Source organism: Erigeron canadensis, chromosome 7 (assembly GCF_010389155.1).
Source record: "Erigeron canadensis isolate Cc75 chromosome 7, C_canadensis_v1, whole genome shotgun sequence".
NCBI classification, from domain to species: Eukaryota; Viridiplantae; Streptophyta; class Magnoliopsida; order Asterales; family Asteraceae; genus Erigeron; species Erigeron canadensis.
In genome coordinates this window covers 10,874,478-10,891,988 of record NC_057767.1, presented here as the reverse complement: position 1 = coordinate 10,891,988, position 17,511 = coordinate 10,874,478, and the positions used below count along the sequence as shown (strand labels likewise).

The following is a 17,511-nucleotide window of genomic DNA, read 5'->3' as shown; positions in this document are numbered from 1 at the left end:
ACGAAAAATCAGTGAGAAATAAAATAGATTGAGGCAACGCCCGGGTATAACCTAGTTAATTACGAGTAATAAATACCGAAAATTTCACGATTTATGAAGTCCCTCAACATAACCTAATTAATATGTCTAAAGATATGCTTTACAATAAGATAATGACATTTAGAAAATTCAAAGAGTAAGATTAAGAAAGAGAATTAACAAGATACACATATCAAAATTTTAAAGTTTTAGGTTGATTTTTATGTGTATCTTTTAAGTTTATTTATCATTTTTCTACTTTGAAATACAAAATTCTTAGCTAAGAAAACTTCTTTTAGCAATGTAAGGTTTATAAAATAAAAATTTGTGTAAAAAAATTTCAAAATAAAGCCCAGTTTCTAAATCCATCTACATATTTAAGCTCCAAATCCTTAACCACAATCCCAATTCAAAACTTTTGTGCTAAACATACCTATAATTTGTAAACTTTGAAACTTAATTCTGATATTCTCATTCTTTGACTATCCGTAACTCCAATTTTGTACCAATATCTTACCCAAAAAATTTCTTATGGTTTTACTTATTGACAATCTAATTTTTATGTGGAATTAAAAAACTAAAAAAAACAATATCGATAATATCAACATATAGAGGTGTTTGTGTTAACTTATATTGGAAAATATGACTATATTTTGATGTGTTTATTTATTTGCAAAACTTATTCTGGTTAATACATTCATTTCGAAAAACTTGTTCTTTTAAGAATGGTTTTATTAATTAAAACTACTAAAGCTATAAAAACAAATGACTTATATGAATGAAACATATAAAGAAGATATTACATAGTTACTACTACTATATAACTAGCTAATCGATTCGGGTTGAACCCGAATGTTGTAATTAAAATTTTAAAACAAAAAAGAATATATCTAATTTTTGTTATCGATATATTATAACTTGATATGAAGAGTACCTATTACATTAACAAAGTATAGAAAAACATTTCAAAATATTATATAGAAAAAATTAAAAGATTAGAAATTTTAGATAAGCATTAAGTGAGTTTTTTAAAATATGACATCATAAATGAAAGATAAACATTTTCAATCATTTGTTTAAAGAATAAAAAATCTTTCTTATATAATATCACAAATAAATTATTTTTTTATTTAATTGATTTATTAACTATATAACTATTGTTTTAGTTGAATTATTAGATTTATATCAAGTTATAATGTTTTAAAAATTAATATTACATAATTTCTTTTAACTTATTTTATAGTTTTACAATTTTAATTAGCATGTCCGGGTTAAACTCAGGTTAAACCTGAGTGATTATCGTAATATGAAAGATGTATTTAGGTAAAGAGTGGTGAAAATGAAAGGCCCCAACTCATCATATCATATATCATATATATGTAAGTTCAATTTTAACTTATGTCATGGTAATATTAATAGGTAGACATCAAGTAAAATATATTAGGACTAAAATTTTTAGTTTACGTACTATAAAGCTAGGACTGGTATAATAATAAAATAATAAAAACTTTAATAAATAAATTAAGCGCATGTTACTAATTACTATCATAATATGTGTTGAAGTCTAACTATCACATGACTTATGAATGAAAAATGATAAATCCTTTATTTTGTTGGATTTTATTGATACTTTTTTTTTTTATCTTATCTTTTGATTTTTATAATTAAGATGATATTTATACTGATAAGATAAGAGGATATAAATCTATCCGAGAACATAAAAAGATACTCCCTTCGTCCCATATTAAATGTCATATTTTGACTTTTTTAGTCTTTTTTTTCCAACTTTGACCGTAAATATCTTTGTTTGTGCTATATAACACTTGATATAACATATATGAATTGATTAAGTTTTAAACGTACTTTTCATGGATATAACTTTCATCGACTAATATATAACACAAACAAAGATATTTACGATCAAAGTCACAAGAAAAAGACTTGACCAGTCAAAATAGGACAATTGAAATGGGATGGGGGAGTACATAAAACACTGAAGGTATTAAGTTATTTTTTGGGTTCGCAAAAATTTATTAATAAATTGATTAAAATAGTAATAACTAAATTGAACCGATATAATGTACACCGTATCTTTTTATATATAATAAAGAAGAATTGTCTTTTAAAACTATTTTTAGAAAAAGTATTATGTGGCAAGTCTATATTTTTCTTCAAAAAGTTTTTATTTTATTTATGATGTCATATGTCATATTTAATATATTGTAATATTTTCAAAGATAAATAGCTAGTTTACTAAATATTTATTTTAAATTCTTACTTTTTGATTATAAATTTCTTTTTTATGTTTTGTTAATGCAATAAATACTCATCCATATATATTATGTTAGTCAACTTAATATCTCCAAACCAAGTTATGATATATCAATTACAAAAAAACTACATATATTCTTTTAACTTTTTTTATTTTAAAATTTTAGTTAGAGCCCGGGTTAAACCCGGGATTATTAGCTAATAGTAATATAATATAAGGATCCATCTGAATTCGAGTCTCACTTATTCTTACATTTGTAAAAGTGGATTAATATGGGTTTTTTTTAGATTCTTTGTTTCAGATATACGTGTAAATTTAAGAGTAAGAGTAGAAAAAAAATTGAAAATATCTTTATTTAATTAGATAAAAAAAAATCATAAAATAATCACTGCGTTTAATCTAATATAAATACTAGCTAATTAAACCCGGGTTTAACCCAGGTCATCTAATTAAAAACTTTACAAATAGAAATACATAATTATCTATATTATTTGTTCATACACCTTTTGTTTAAAAAACTCCAACGATAACACTTTGTTTAGATATTGAACAAAGTGAGGGGTATTTTAGTCTTTTGACCCCTTCTTTTTGAGAAAATTACACTTTTGATACCTCAAATTGTCAATTTTTTCACTTTTGGTACCTCATTACACAACATATTTTTATTATACTCTCCAATTTTCATCTCACACATTAGCATCTATCAAACAACACACACTCAAAAATCAACACACATTGCGATCATATCCATATATCCATGTATACCTATATCTCTATACCATACCAAATTCAATACATAAACATGCGTAAATAAATTCAAATCTCTTATATGAATAATACACCATCAGAAAGGGTTACCGACTATCTCCTTCCCCACCAGGCACCACGACCTCCACCTTAGTTAGATATTCTGATCTAATCTCGTTTGTAGCAAATATATTCATCTGTAACAGATTCCATTCAGATCTCGTTTGTACCAGATTCCAATCAAATTTTGTTTGTAGCATATTCCGATCGAAGAATAGGTTAATTTAAGGGTGAGAGGGTTTTCAATAATATGAAGAAAAGAGATCGATGGTGGGTGTGTATTCCGGCGACATGAGTTTTTCGGGCCATCGATCCACCAATGCATTCAGTTCTTCCACCATCACCCGTAAGTACACCAACAACATATAATATTTCAAGAATTGATACACACCATTGGGTGTATATCTAAGAAGCGTAAAAAAAAAAATCATGTGTTGATTTTTGAGTGTGTGTTGTTTGATAGATGCTAATATGTGAGATGAAAATTGGAGAGTGTAATAAAAATATGTTTGTCAAAAGTGAAAAAATTGACAACTTAAGGTACCAAAAGTGAAAAAATTGACAACTTGAGGTATCAAAAGTGTAATTTTCTCAAAAAGAAGGGGCCAAAAGACTAAAATACCCCTCACGTGTTTGTCACGTGAGGGCGTTAACGGCAAAAATTAACGCCGTATGAACGTGGTACCAAAACTGAAAAAAACGCAAAACCTTAGGTTTGAAAGCTGTAATTTTTTGAGTTAGAGATTAAAAGTGCAAAAGCTGCCAACTTGAGGTACCAAAAGTGTAATTTTCTCTAGTATTTATATACAAATTAAGTTCTTGCTTTTAATCTATCTTTCATTTCCTTATCATTTGTCGCGGAGGTTGCATGGAAGATGACATCTTTGAAATATTCAGTCAAATCATGTACACGATTGTCAAAAATAAGACATAGTAATACAATACGTTGAAACATGAAAAAATTAATTCATTCATATATGTCATGGTCAACTACATTAATTTATCATCGTATCAACGACATATATGATATATCTATGATAAAACTAACAGAAGGTTCATAACCTTATTTTATAATGCTTCATCAACAATCCAAATCACAAAGCATTTTATATGCTAATCTAGACGATGATTAAACTCTGAGAAAAATGAGTATGAGACTGTTATGCATCCAACTTAGATGGAAAATCTCTCATATACCAATATTTAATATTTTGAATAAATGTTTAGCCCTACATGTTTTTTATGGCTTAAAAAATGACATGTGAGTGATTTTTTATGTATGCGATGTGTTATTATGGTAAAAACAATATGAAATTCAATTGTATGTACCAAAAAATTTGAAATTCAATTGTATGTACCAAATTTTTCAAAATTTGAAAATTGTATGTTCCAAAAAATATGAAATTCAATTTCTTACTCATAATTATTCAATCACGTTTTACGTTTGTAACAAACTTTCAAATAATTATAAATTACGAGAAAAAGGTATCCGCGCGTTGCAGCGGTGATGGAGGTGATGGCGGGGTGGTGATGTAATGGCGGTGGCGGCGGTGGCAGCGATGGGGTGAATCATCTGACGGACTCCATCCTTAGCCGTATGGGCTCCGCCGTCGGATTTAAAAATTCGTCAAAAGTATATCGAATGATCTATCTAATGAAAAATCATGACATTTTAAGTTTTATAATTTATCAATGTACGGTTTTTGAGATAAAAGATTTTGATTGAAAATAAATTGATTTATGGATGAGAGAGAAAAAAAATAAGTGGTTGAAATTTGAGTAGAAAGAAAGGGTATTATCGTTTTTTTAGGTAAATATAGAATCATTAGAAAGGGCATTTTGAAAAAATAGATGTTTGAAACTTAAAATGTTATACATGGACTATTTGCTTTATAATATAATATTGATTAACTTTAAGAAAAAATATAAAAACTTGAGGGAATTCCTTTCCATATTTATACCACCACTTTCATACATTCTTGACTTATTCAATGAGATATGAATTTTGTACATTGTGATACATTAATTAAAAGTAATTGTACGAATATTAGGGAGGGGATTCCCTTACGTTATTTTCTCAACTTGAGTCAAGTTGGAGAAATTTTAACCCTTAAATGAAAATCAATAGTCAAGATTCAGAGATCGTCTGTGAATCTTAACCATTAATTTTCATATGAGGGAATTCCATCCCCGAATATCAACTCTTTTATTAAAAAGTGATCTATACAGTAAACAAAAACGCATAAAAAATTAGCTTAATTATATATATATTGGGGTAGGTTATTTTAAGTCCAGGTTACTTTTAGTCCATTTTGAGTCCATATAACTTACACATTTGTATGTGTAAGTTTTACAACTTACACATGTATAAGTCGTGGTGGCGGTGGTCGCCATCGCCGGAAAATCATGGTGGTGGTCAGAGATGATGGTGGTGGTGGTAGGAAGTGATTGGAATTTGATGAAATGAATGAAAATCAATGGACTCAAAATAAGGTGGACTCAATAACTTCTCTCTCTTTTTTTCTCTCTCTCTCTATACATACATACATACATACATACATACATATATATATATACACACACACACGAAAAGGTAATGTGAAATATATAACTCTTTAAGCATGAAATGTACAAGTTCTTATAGCACATACTAATTTTATCAATACCTTCAAAGTTTTTATCTTTTAATATTTACCCCACATCAAAGTTTTTACTTTCATTTTTTGACACTAAATTCTTATGTTCACACGTTTTCATCAAACAACACATAGTTACAGTTATAATAACTGTTATCAACGGTATGTCTTACGTTCATTTAATATTTAAAACATTAATATAGTTGTTATTTATGATTTTTATACATCTTATTATTCTTTTACTTTTTTTTAATTGTTATTGTTACATGTTTAATTGTCTTTTATTTTGTCTTTTAATTTTAGCCCATATTAAAGTTTTCATTTTCAATTTCTTGACACTACATTTTTAGATTCTTATGTTTTCATCAAACAACTTTCACACAGTTATGGTAATACTTTTATATATTTGGTGTTTGATTATTTTCATTCGTTTTTTATATATATAACGTGTTTAATATAACAACTTTCATTATCATTACATCTTATGTTCATGTAACATTTAAAACATTCGTATAGTTATTGTTTATGTTTTATACATCTTATTATTTCTTTAAAAAAATTTTTTAAAGAAAATCATGTCATTAGCCAAATTTCATTGAGATTATACCAAATTAGCCAAGTTTTTTGAATTTTCACAAAATAACCAACAAAATCGCAATAAACTGACAAAATCTCAATGAAATCTTCAAAATCGCAACGAGATTCTGATAATCTCTATGCGACTCTGAGAATCTCGTAGAGATTGTGCAGAAGAATCTCATAGGGATTATGCATAATCTTATAGAGATTCGGCAAAATCTCTAAGAGATTCTGCAGAAGAATCGCATTGCAATTCTCAAGATCTCGTTGCAATTCTTCATAATCTTAATCTGATTGCGATTATGATGTTCTCATTGCGATTTTGAAGATCTCATTGCGATTTTGTTGTCTATTTTGTGAAAATCCAGAAAAACTTGGTATAATCGCAATAAAGTTTGGTTAATCATGTAATTTTTATTTTATTGTTATTACCACATGTTTAGGTTTTTTTTTTTTTTATAAAAAATTCGGGTTTAAATATTTGACATAAATTTGTGTCCAAAACTTTATCGTGTAAAAAAAATATTTCACGATAACGTGCAGTAAATCTTCTAAATAATATTTTACTCCAATCATGATATCATCATCATATATATGAATAATCCAGATGTTTTTTCCGTGCATATGCCACCATATTTTTAAAAACAAAGACCTCTTTATATTTTAGACCACATATAATAAAGACAACCCACCCCATAAGACCTCCCCGATGCTCCGGCCAAATTCCTTCCATATAATCCCGACAAACTTTCATATATCAAACATCAAATTAATTAGTTTTAACCACTAGGATTTCGAGAAATTGCCTTTGTACAGAGCATTTTAAAAAAGTACTAGAGTCAATGATTTCACAAAATTTATATTTTTCTTAATGTTATTTTTGGGTCCTGTGACTTTCGACCTCTTTACTCTTCATCTCAAAGTTATATATGGAAGAAATGGAAGTTAGGAAAATAGTTGTGGTTGTAGAAGATGTTGAAGTTGCAAGAACAGCTCTTTTATGGGCACTTCATAACGTTCTTCGTTACGGGGATTTAGTGACTCTACTTCATGTTTTTCATGTGAGTTCCACAACCGGTAGCAAATCACGTAATAAAAAGAAAACTCGATTGTTAAGGTTGAAAGGTTTTCAGTTGGCACTTTCGTTTAAGGATATATGTCTTCAGAGTTTTCCTAATGTAAGTTAATTCATTTTGATCAATCGGTTCATTCTTTGTTGTTATTTGATTACAATTTATTAATGCGTATATGACTGTCTACATCATATCATATTGAAGGTTTAAATGTTGTTGTTGTTAAGTACTATTTCACTTGGTAGATGAAAGATTGTTTTTAGTTGATCAAAATCATTAATTTGTTTTTTTAAATGAAAACAGACGAAGATAGATATCGTTGTGACGGAAGGTGATGAAGATGGTGGAAGGATGACGGATTTGGTTAGGCAGATTGGGGCTTCAACTTTGGTAGTTGGTTTACATGATCAAAGTTTTCTCTACAGGTAGATTTTCATTTTCATATATTGATTTATATAATTTAAAATTTGTATATGTTGGATAGTAATTACCTAGTGGTAAAAATTTGGCCTTTTAAGGGTTAAAAATAGTTAGAAATTCCAAGTTTGGATGGCCTTTAAGGGTTAAGAATACTTAGAGCCTCATACCTTAATGATCTATGTGGAAAGTTACGATGAAGGCAGATCTTACACCTACTAAGGTAGAAAGGCTGCTTTAAGGTTTTACGTAAAGGTTACAAGCGACAACTTAACTCTAGACTAATATTAAAGCAAATGCGTGTTTTAAGATTTAGTCGGCTTAAACAGGTTAGCAGGCTAATATAAAGTTTTTATCTTATGAATTGAGATCATTCAAATTTGAATGTTAAATTTAACTTGAATTGCATCTTTTTAATTGTCTAAAGATGTTATTTAGTCAATACCATTGATATCTGCTTTATCACCGACTATGGAGTTTTATTATTTTTGTTTTCTTTCTTCCTTTTTCATTAGTTTAATGACTCACATTAAAAATATCAGTGTATATAAATAGATGGTAAGTATGACAAAATGAATATGTCTTCTAGTAACACAACAATAAAGTTTGTTTCTTCCTTTTCATTAGTTTAATATATCACATTATAAAAAATAAAGTAGAGGAAATATATAGATGGTAAGTAAGACAAATTAAGATGTCTTTTAGTAACACATGAACCAAGTTTGTCAAAACTAATTAAAACTAAGATTGATTGATTTCGTGTCTAAATCTTGTCTTAGAGATGTTTACACTTTTCACATGGATGATTAAAATATAGATTCCGTGATTAATGTAGTATATTGTTTATACAATTGCACCATCTTCTATGATTCATTTATAGTTTTATACTCAGGAATTTGTTTATGTTTTATGTTAGCATATATGATCATGTAAATGTTTGTGTGGCAAAAAATAAACACAAACAATAGGTCATGGGTGCATAGTGGTGATATACTGGTACAGACAGTTTACACATGTGACATGTATATAGATATAGAGTGCTAAGGATTTTCTGTCCAATTGTTTAATTATAGAAATTTTTTGTAAAGTTAGTTTCGGTTCAGCACGTAGGCAATTTTAACCAACAAATCGCTGGACATCCAACCTCCTCCTTATTATGAAAAATACCTTAAGATTAGAAACCCAAGACTTGAACCTGATACCTTGGGAAAAACTCGTCTCTGAGGCCCACATAGTGAATTTAAAAGATACCCCTGGCCAACCCACCTAAGTGGAGTTGGTTATTTATAGAAAAAATTATTCTTATGAAAAATAGACTTCGCAAATATAAGTTATTTCTAATAAGTGTCAATTTGACCCTTTATCTTGCATGTATATTTTTCATATCATATGTCCTTATTATAGCCTTATAGGATGTATGTATGCATTTGTTTTTTTGTACTTATAGAAAAGATGCTAAATAAATAAACTTGGCATGAATTAATGATGTTATGAAAAGCAAAGTTATGGTTGCACAATTAATATTTTAGATAGATTAAATGGTCCCAATTGATAACATCATCGTTAGGTGATAGACAGCTTGAAATTAAATTCGATCTTAACAAATTGTTTCATTTTCTTATTCATTCATCAAATCTTGTCTGGTAAAAGTGTTTGTGTTGATAAATTTGTCTGTATAAATTAGACAGCATTATTGTTTGCCTTATGTCCTAAATAATAAACAGTGTTGCCAATTGTATGTTACTGTATTATCTTGAATGCTAACTACTCTTTCTTTACCATTTTAATTGTTCTATTTTAACTGTTCAAGTCTTTTTCTTACGAATTTGACTGTAAATAAATTTGTTTGTATTATTTATTAGTTGATGAAAGTTATTTCAATTGAAAAATATATTTAAAACTCATATATCTTATACCAAATGTTATATAACATAAACAAAGATATTTACGGTCAAAGTTGAAAAATTAAGATTGAAAAAGTCAAACTATGAAACTTAATATGGAACAGAGAGAATATTAAATACTAACTCGCTATTTTAAAAAATGCATAAAGGAGAATATTAAAAAGGGTTTTGTCAAACAAAGCCCTAAAGGCTTTCGTTAAGGTGCATTAATTAGTTGTACACTTATCATAAAATTCAGGGGGCGACATTTAATATGAATATGTACAACTTTTTTATGCACGTTAAATGAAGCCCTAAGTGGTTACTTTAGCATTTTCCTATTAAAAATCAACAGTAAAAGTATTTTTTGTTTTTGTTAAGTCACTCGGTATACACTAAGTTCAAAACAAACATATCTTTTTGACTTACTCAAACACTACCTAGCTTCTATATATATATCGATATCCATATTGATATCGACTCTAAACTGTTCGTAACAGATTAGCAAAGTACAAGTTTAATTATTTTCGAAAGTTATACTAAGAAAACAACACATTTTTGGTACCAATATACGTGTAGTGATCTTTTTCTACTTATTTTGGTATGATAGGTTAGCAATGGCCCACAAGAACATTTCACACAACTTTAATTGCAAAGTTCTGGCCATCAAACAACCTACTTCACCACTAACATTGAGAAGTAGACCCACATTGTCAGATAGCTCAACTAGCATGGACTTTTCTCAGATTGATATTTCCACATTGAGGTACCATTTCTTACTACTTTCCAACTTTCTTATGGTGACAAATTCTATACAGTTAGACGATATATAGTCGAAATACATCAGAATAGTTAGTAATGCACAATGACCTTACGTTATTCGGTTATACACTCTTCAATGTAACACTTCCTTTTTGTCCCGTGTAACTAAATTTTGTTGTTTCGGTACGTTCAGAGAAGTGTCCAGACGATTGAGCCGGGAAAAAATAGGCTTATACATCCAAACGAATTTAAATATATAAACAAAAATTGTATAAATGATGACTAATATTATTATAAGAAGAAGAAAAAATTGGTCCTGTTTTTCGAAAGCGTGGGACAAGGGTCGGGTTTGCCTCTCTGCAGGCCCAGATTACCTATTTCTTTTAAGACCAAGTCCAAACTAGTTTGAGTCAATTATAGATATGTCATGTATCAACAAACTCTAATTGGACCAGTTGTGTACATATATGTTGCTGCTCTTCATAACTTGAAAATAAATATGACATAAAAAATAGGTTAGGTGCATATAAACTTTGCCAGTTGGAGTAATCTATATCTATATATATACACACTAGTGTTTAGACCCGTCCAATGGACGGATAGTCTCAAAATATATTAATCAAAGCTAAAAAATTGGAATTCAAATATATTAAATAGATATACCAAAATCAAATTGGAAATTTGCTAGCTGAATAGCCACCCCATCGGTCAAAATACTCCAAAAATTATCCGCCCAAAGAAGAAACATACGAAAATTAACTCCATATAAATATTGATTCCAGATTACCCTTTTTTTTCAACTTTAGTTAAATAAAAAATTTACATTTTTTTTTTTCTAAAAGTGTAAACTATATAAAAGTAAAATTAATTATTTTTAAATTGAAATAAGTGTAAATTGGTGATAAAACATCAAAAAGTGTAAGTTAATTATTTTAAATTGGGTTAAAGTGTAACTTGATGATGGGAAACAAAAAAGTGTAAATTAATTGATTTAGATTGGGGTTAAAGTGTAAATTGGTTATGGAAAACCAAAAAGTGTAAATTAATTTGGATTAATATTAAAAAATTAGAGGATTAATAAGAAGGAGGGATTAGACTCAAGGAGGTGGATTAGGATGCCAAGTGTACCCCAACCCCCTCTTTTAGTTATATTATAGATTAAATACTCCGTTAAAGTTTGTTTACCGAACTGTTATATATGTTTGAGTACTATGCAATATAATAGTATTTTTATTCAATGTATATATGTAACTAAGTTTTGTTGGGTATGTACAACATAACATTTAATTCGTTACCTGTTTGTTTTAAGTTGTACCCAGCCCAAATTAGTACTTTTATTATATATTATCGTCACCTATGAAGTAAGGACATTTTCATTTATAAGTTGTTTATGTATCATTATCATTTATCAACACTAATTGGACCAGTTGTGTTACATGTATATGTCGGCTCTTAATGACTTGATAATTATATGACAAACAAATAGGTGGGTACGCATAAATTTTTGTTGGAAATAACAGTATAATAACAATATGTAATTCCTTAAATATATATATATATATATATATATATATTACAATACGATTAAATAATGATAAAGGAATTAAACATGAACAGAATGGAGGAACTAAATAAAAGAGGCAATTTGAAAGCTTCCTGCAAAACAAGAAAACGTAATAACAATAAGTAGAACCGGGCTTGTGTTTGACACAATTCCCTTAAACAGATTCGCCGTCTGTTCCCAGGGTACACCGGTTAAAAGCAGCGTACTGCCGGACGTTGAACACTTGCCTAAAAGACGAAATTGCAGAGAATGTGTGTGTGGTATGAACGATACAAAAGTGAGTTACAAAACTGATACTTATGACATCAGTTTCAGGAGTTTCAAAAGCTTCTTCTAGATCATTCTTGACCGGGTCAAAAACCGGGTCGCAGCAAAAAGGAGCCTCGCACGGGCCCCACTTTTTCGAGCTCACACATTGGTTTAGAGAATTTTGACCTAGAAACCCGTTTTCTGCACCCCACCCCTACGCGCGGGTAGGAACCAGAGTAAAACACAACACAAGATCTTGACATAGCTTAGAAACCTCCACTTATAAACTAGTAAAAGTTTATATCCCACACCAATGTGGGACAAAGCTTTTCCAACTCCAACTTATGCACCAAACACACAACTTTGAGACTCGATATCTCATTCACCTTTAACCCAATTTGGACGCATCTTAGTTTGTTACGTAGCCTTGGCCAGAGACTACAAAACCCACTAAACGGTTCGCAATATATGTCACACGACTATATATTTATTGATGTCCAAAGTGGTGGAAAAATGCACTTTTTCCCAACAGTTTTGTCGATCAATCTTTGTCAATGTTAACCAATGTTATGTTCTATCGATGTTTAGTACCAAAAGCACATCGCAATTACTGGTGTATAGATATATAAGTTTGAGCCAATTATAGATATTAAGTTGAAACTTCAATATCTTCTTCCATAGCTTTAAGTTGTAATTTAGAAGTGTTAGAGATGTGTACATGACTATCCATAGCTTTGGGCTCACAAATGGGTCAAGTGAGCCCTTTGAAGAAATGGGCCATCGTTATAGGTTCACTAGCTAGTTTAGGAAATTTGCAATCATCACCGTCGTTTTTAAGTTTCAATGATCATAGTTGATAGTCAAGATTAAGTGATCACGGGGTCGTTGATGAGGGTGAGTGAGTTGTGCAACCACATAGGGCATCCAAATTTATTATATGAATATACAAGTTAAAAAAAATTCAGGTGGATTGTTGAATATTATTAGGTTCATACTCCACTTTTGACGGTCATCACTTATTTTAACACCCTATTTGGATATTTGTGAAGGACTTCCAAATTTTTTGACAAATCTCGACTACAATTGTGTGTACTTATAACTGGCCTTATATAATTTATCACGTTGACCTTTGATGAAAGCTATGCATATCATCGTAATGCTCGTGATTTCTCTCTTTACTTGGCTTTAGTTGAACCTTGATCAACTTGCCTTCATCAACTAGTAGTCTTTGGGAACTAAAAAAGGAGACATAGCAACAAAAAAGAGGATCTCTGCTTCTTTTTAGAACTATTTTTCTTCAATATTTGTTTAATAATTAAGGGGATGGATAATTATACTTGGGTTGTGGTGACATTTCAGGTGAGTTTATAATGGGTTGACATGCACCCGGTGTGGTTCACCAACTCACTTACTATTGCTTTCGAGTCCCTAGTCTAGTATTTTTATAAATACTGCCTAACTCGTTGTTCTAAAAAAAAAAAGAATTGACTTATCACCCATTTGACCCACTCGAGATAAAACGTTTCCACATCCACCCCTAAAAACTCGTTATCTTTGTGTAAAAATGACAACTTTCTGAAGACAATGGGTTTTCCACTTGATCCAAACTAACTTCTTAAGTAAAGAACTAAACCCGATTTGTTGGAATCATTTTGTAGTCAAACAAACCAACAAGCTTGTAGGCTAGCAGTATCTATGTTGCTTATTAACATCAAGGTCGGTGGTTCAAACCCCGTTGTAGTTACAGTTTTCAGCTATTAGTTAGTCTGCCCGTTTATTAAGAAACAACGAACCAAAGTCCATTTTTATAAATACATAATACAAATGAACAGAATACATCTTTTTATTTTTTATTTTCATGTTTTGGTCATAATTGTCTGTTATCATCATTAAAATATTATGATTGTTGCAGTGTACCTGAAGTTCCTCCACCCAAAATCCCATATCAAGTATGTCCAGATCCATCTGCAATTATATGGAGATCAAGGAGAAGAAGAAAACAATGAACATTGACTGGTCTGGTTCGGGTATAGTGTTCTAGAGTGAAAATGATGGACAAAATTCAGTTTAATTAGTTTGCATTCAAGTACCACATGGGTCAGTTCTTTTTCAAGTTCATACAACACCACACACCAAAATGTGGAAATTAATTAACACAAGATTACTCTTCATAATCACAAAGTTTCCTCCTGCTTACCGGCTAATGTTGTTTTTCTCTAGCTTGTTAAATACGCGTGTATACTTTTATCTCATGTTCTGATATGTTCCGATATTTTGATATGGAACGAAAGTTAACACAGTGCTCACAAATGTGGCATAAAAAGAAAAATTACCATTATTTGAAGTCAATTGTGTTTAAGACACAAAATATTGCTTATTTTTCTTTGATGAGACTTGAATTGGAATGTGTTGATTGTTGGCCAACTTGAATATGACTACGCGAAAGGTCATTACCAAACTCGCTTCTGATGAATTAAAATATAATAGTAAGAACTTGAAATTCTAGAAAATTTCAATTCACATGACCATACGTACATTATTATTTTCTTTAACCGTATATGGTGTAAGATGTTATAACATACAATACTTTTAAGACATGTTTGAATATATACAAACAAATAAAGATTCAATATTGTATACCGAAGTTCGGGTATGGGATGATTGAGCCAAACATTTGAAAGTTTGGAAAATCCGATGTGCAACGCATTAAGACTTTTTAGTGGGCTGTTTGCGGTTTTCAGCCCATATGAGTTTGGAAATGTGCTTTGTCCAATAATTGACATAAATCTATTTCATGAGCCCACGATAGAGAAATTTATGCGTTGCACGTTTATATCTTATTATATGCAGTAAAAATAATTATATAAGTTAATTATTTGATCATAAAAATTGAGCCCCCCCCCCTTTTTTTCTTTGTTTAGTATTTGGGAACTAATATCTATAGCGTTAAAAAACTAAAGTTGTATTCATTGTAATAATGGGCTTTCGAATCATTACATTGTACGTATACGGGTATCTATTTGACAACCATATAAGTTGTCATTTGTATCTTTTTTATTGATCGGATACATACAATGCACAAGATTTGAAATTTCATTGATCGGATACATGCAATCACACATTTTTCTGCCTTCTAAAATAATAAAAATACATCTAATTTATTCAAAATGTTTTATTTATAACGCCATACATCGATAAATTATAAGAAATATACGAGTGTTTTTCACATTCCGTCCTTTTTCATTATAAAGGTCATTTGTTATACTGTCGACGATTTTAATTTTCATATTTTGTTGTTTGTACTTGTATATTTACATGTGTAAAACATTTGTTTTCGCATGTAAGTTACGTTTTGATCATACATACACATCCATGACGTCTAAGAGCGGAGCCCGTTAGTACGTGGCATAGCTATGATGACTAAGGGCGGAGCCCATCAGGTATGTTAACAATCATCGATCACCCCTTGTGACCTATCATCCTCTATGACTTATCACCCTACCAATTACCCTTTATTAATATGCTCAGATAAGGAGTTCGTTTCGAATAAAAACTAATTATTATTTTTATTTAGCTATCATATTGTAATAAAAAGAAATGTTGCATATATTAGATGGAAAAACTAATGGAGATGACTTATAGGATTAAGGGTATGTTTGACACAAAAGTTTCGAGCTGGGGTTGTGGCTAGAGGTTTGAAGTTGGAACTTGGGAATGGAGCTAGAGGCTGGGACTTTTATTTCAATCTTTCTTACACAAACTTTTATTTTAAAAACTTTTCGGGGCTTTTATGAGCTTTTTGGCATTGGAGCTTTTGATTTCAAATGAACATCCAAACAGGACTATAACTTTAAAAGGAGCATAGATTTAAAAGTTATAGGCTTTTAAGCTTTTAAGCTTTTAAAAGCCCCCAAAAATCCTTTGCCAAACAGATGAAAATAAGGATTTTTTGTAATTGTTTTTCTCAACATGTAGTTTATATATTAAAATATAAATATATTCTATTACAAAATATTAACATGTAGACAATTATATATGTTGCTTCACGTATCACACGAAACAATAGTCGTATATAAAATCTAAAGATGAAAATATATATTGATTAAGAGATTGTGCATATATCTAGACTCATAACTTTGCATTAATTAAAGATTAATAAAAATTAAATCTATATATGACATATAATAAAATCGAACGTTAAAAAAAAATGAAGGTTATGTTGGTTGAGAATCTTGTATTTGTCGTCATATGCGAGAGTTATAACTTGACGAGCGAATGTTTTTTAGTAATCAACATTAACATGGGTTACTTAATTAATTCTAATTTAAATTTAAATAACCCAATATGTAACGTCGTGGGTTCGAGTCCCATTTTGGGTTTTTAATTTATCTATTTAATTTTAAATAAATGTACTTGTGGCAGCTTACGTGTCAATCTTTTAAAGACAAACGATATGAGAACGCCAGATAAGAAAAAAATGATGTGGCGATACCAAAGATACGTCACATCATCGAGATAAAGAATTATATATATCTTAGGGTTTTTTACCCGCACGATGTGCGGTTACTTAAAATAATTATTTAACAAAGTTTTAATTAATATTCTTTATTTTGTAGATATAACAATAAAGATAAAACAATGTTATGTAATACGGAGTAATATTTAATCACATACATAAAATTATTAATAATAATACTTTTTGTAATAAATAGTTGTAATATTATTAATATTTAATATTGAATTGTAAAATTGTAATTGTGATTGATTATATATACATAAGATTTGCTAATTTTGATATCTTTTCTATTTTGAATTTTTTATAATTTATGAATTACATAGAATAAATTTTATGATATTTTTAATATAGCTTTAAATTTGAAGAGTGGTTAACTAATGAAACTTGAACACAAAAAAAATATTTAATTTATTTTAAGTTTGCCATAAAATAAATTTACGTGAGGTTCAGAAAATTAATTTGTCTAATATTGAAAACCTATTTTCTAAAGATCTTGTTATACCTTTTCCTAAAAATAATTGCCTTGAAGTATACGATTTTTTGGTATAATTTAATTTTGTAATATATAGTTTATACTTGATTGTCAAAAAACTATGAAAATGCCACATAGGATAAATCCTACGTGGAAAATTTCTAGCATGCCTTTGAATTTGAAGAATGTTTTAAAATGTTCGGTTAACTACTCTTTTAATATATATAGATAGATATTGAGATTGAGATTGAAATGTTTAACAG

At 29.3% G+C, this 17,511-nt stretch overlaps 1 protein-coding gene across 1 annotated transcript; it reads left to right on the top strand.

Annotated features, from left to right (window-relative positions):
- Positions 1–6,959: 6,959 nt before the first annotated feature.
- Positions 6,960–14,464, top strand: LOC122607789. The gene is made up of 4 exons (XM_043780838.1): positions 6,960–7,490; positions 7,689–7,810; positions 10,296–10,451; positions 14,173–14,464. The coding sequence occupies exons 1-4, from the start codon at positions 7,242–7,244 to the stop codon at positions 14,264–14,266; spliced, it is 621 nt and encodes a 206-aa protein (XP_043636773.1). The 5' UTR covers positions 6,960–7,241; the 3' UTR covers positions 14,267–14,464.
- Positions 14,465–17,511: the final 3,047 nt, after the last annotated feature.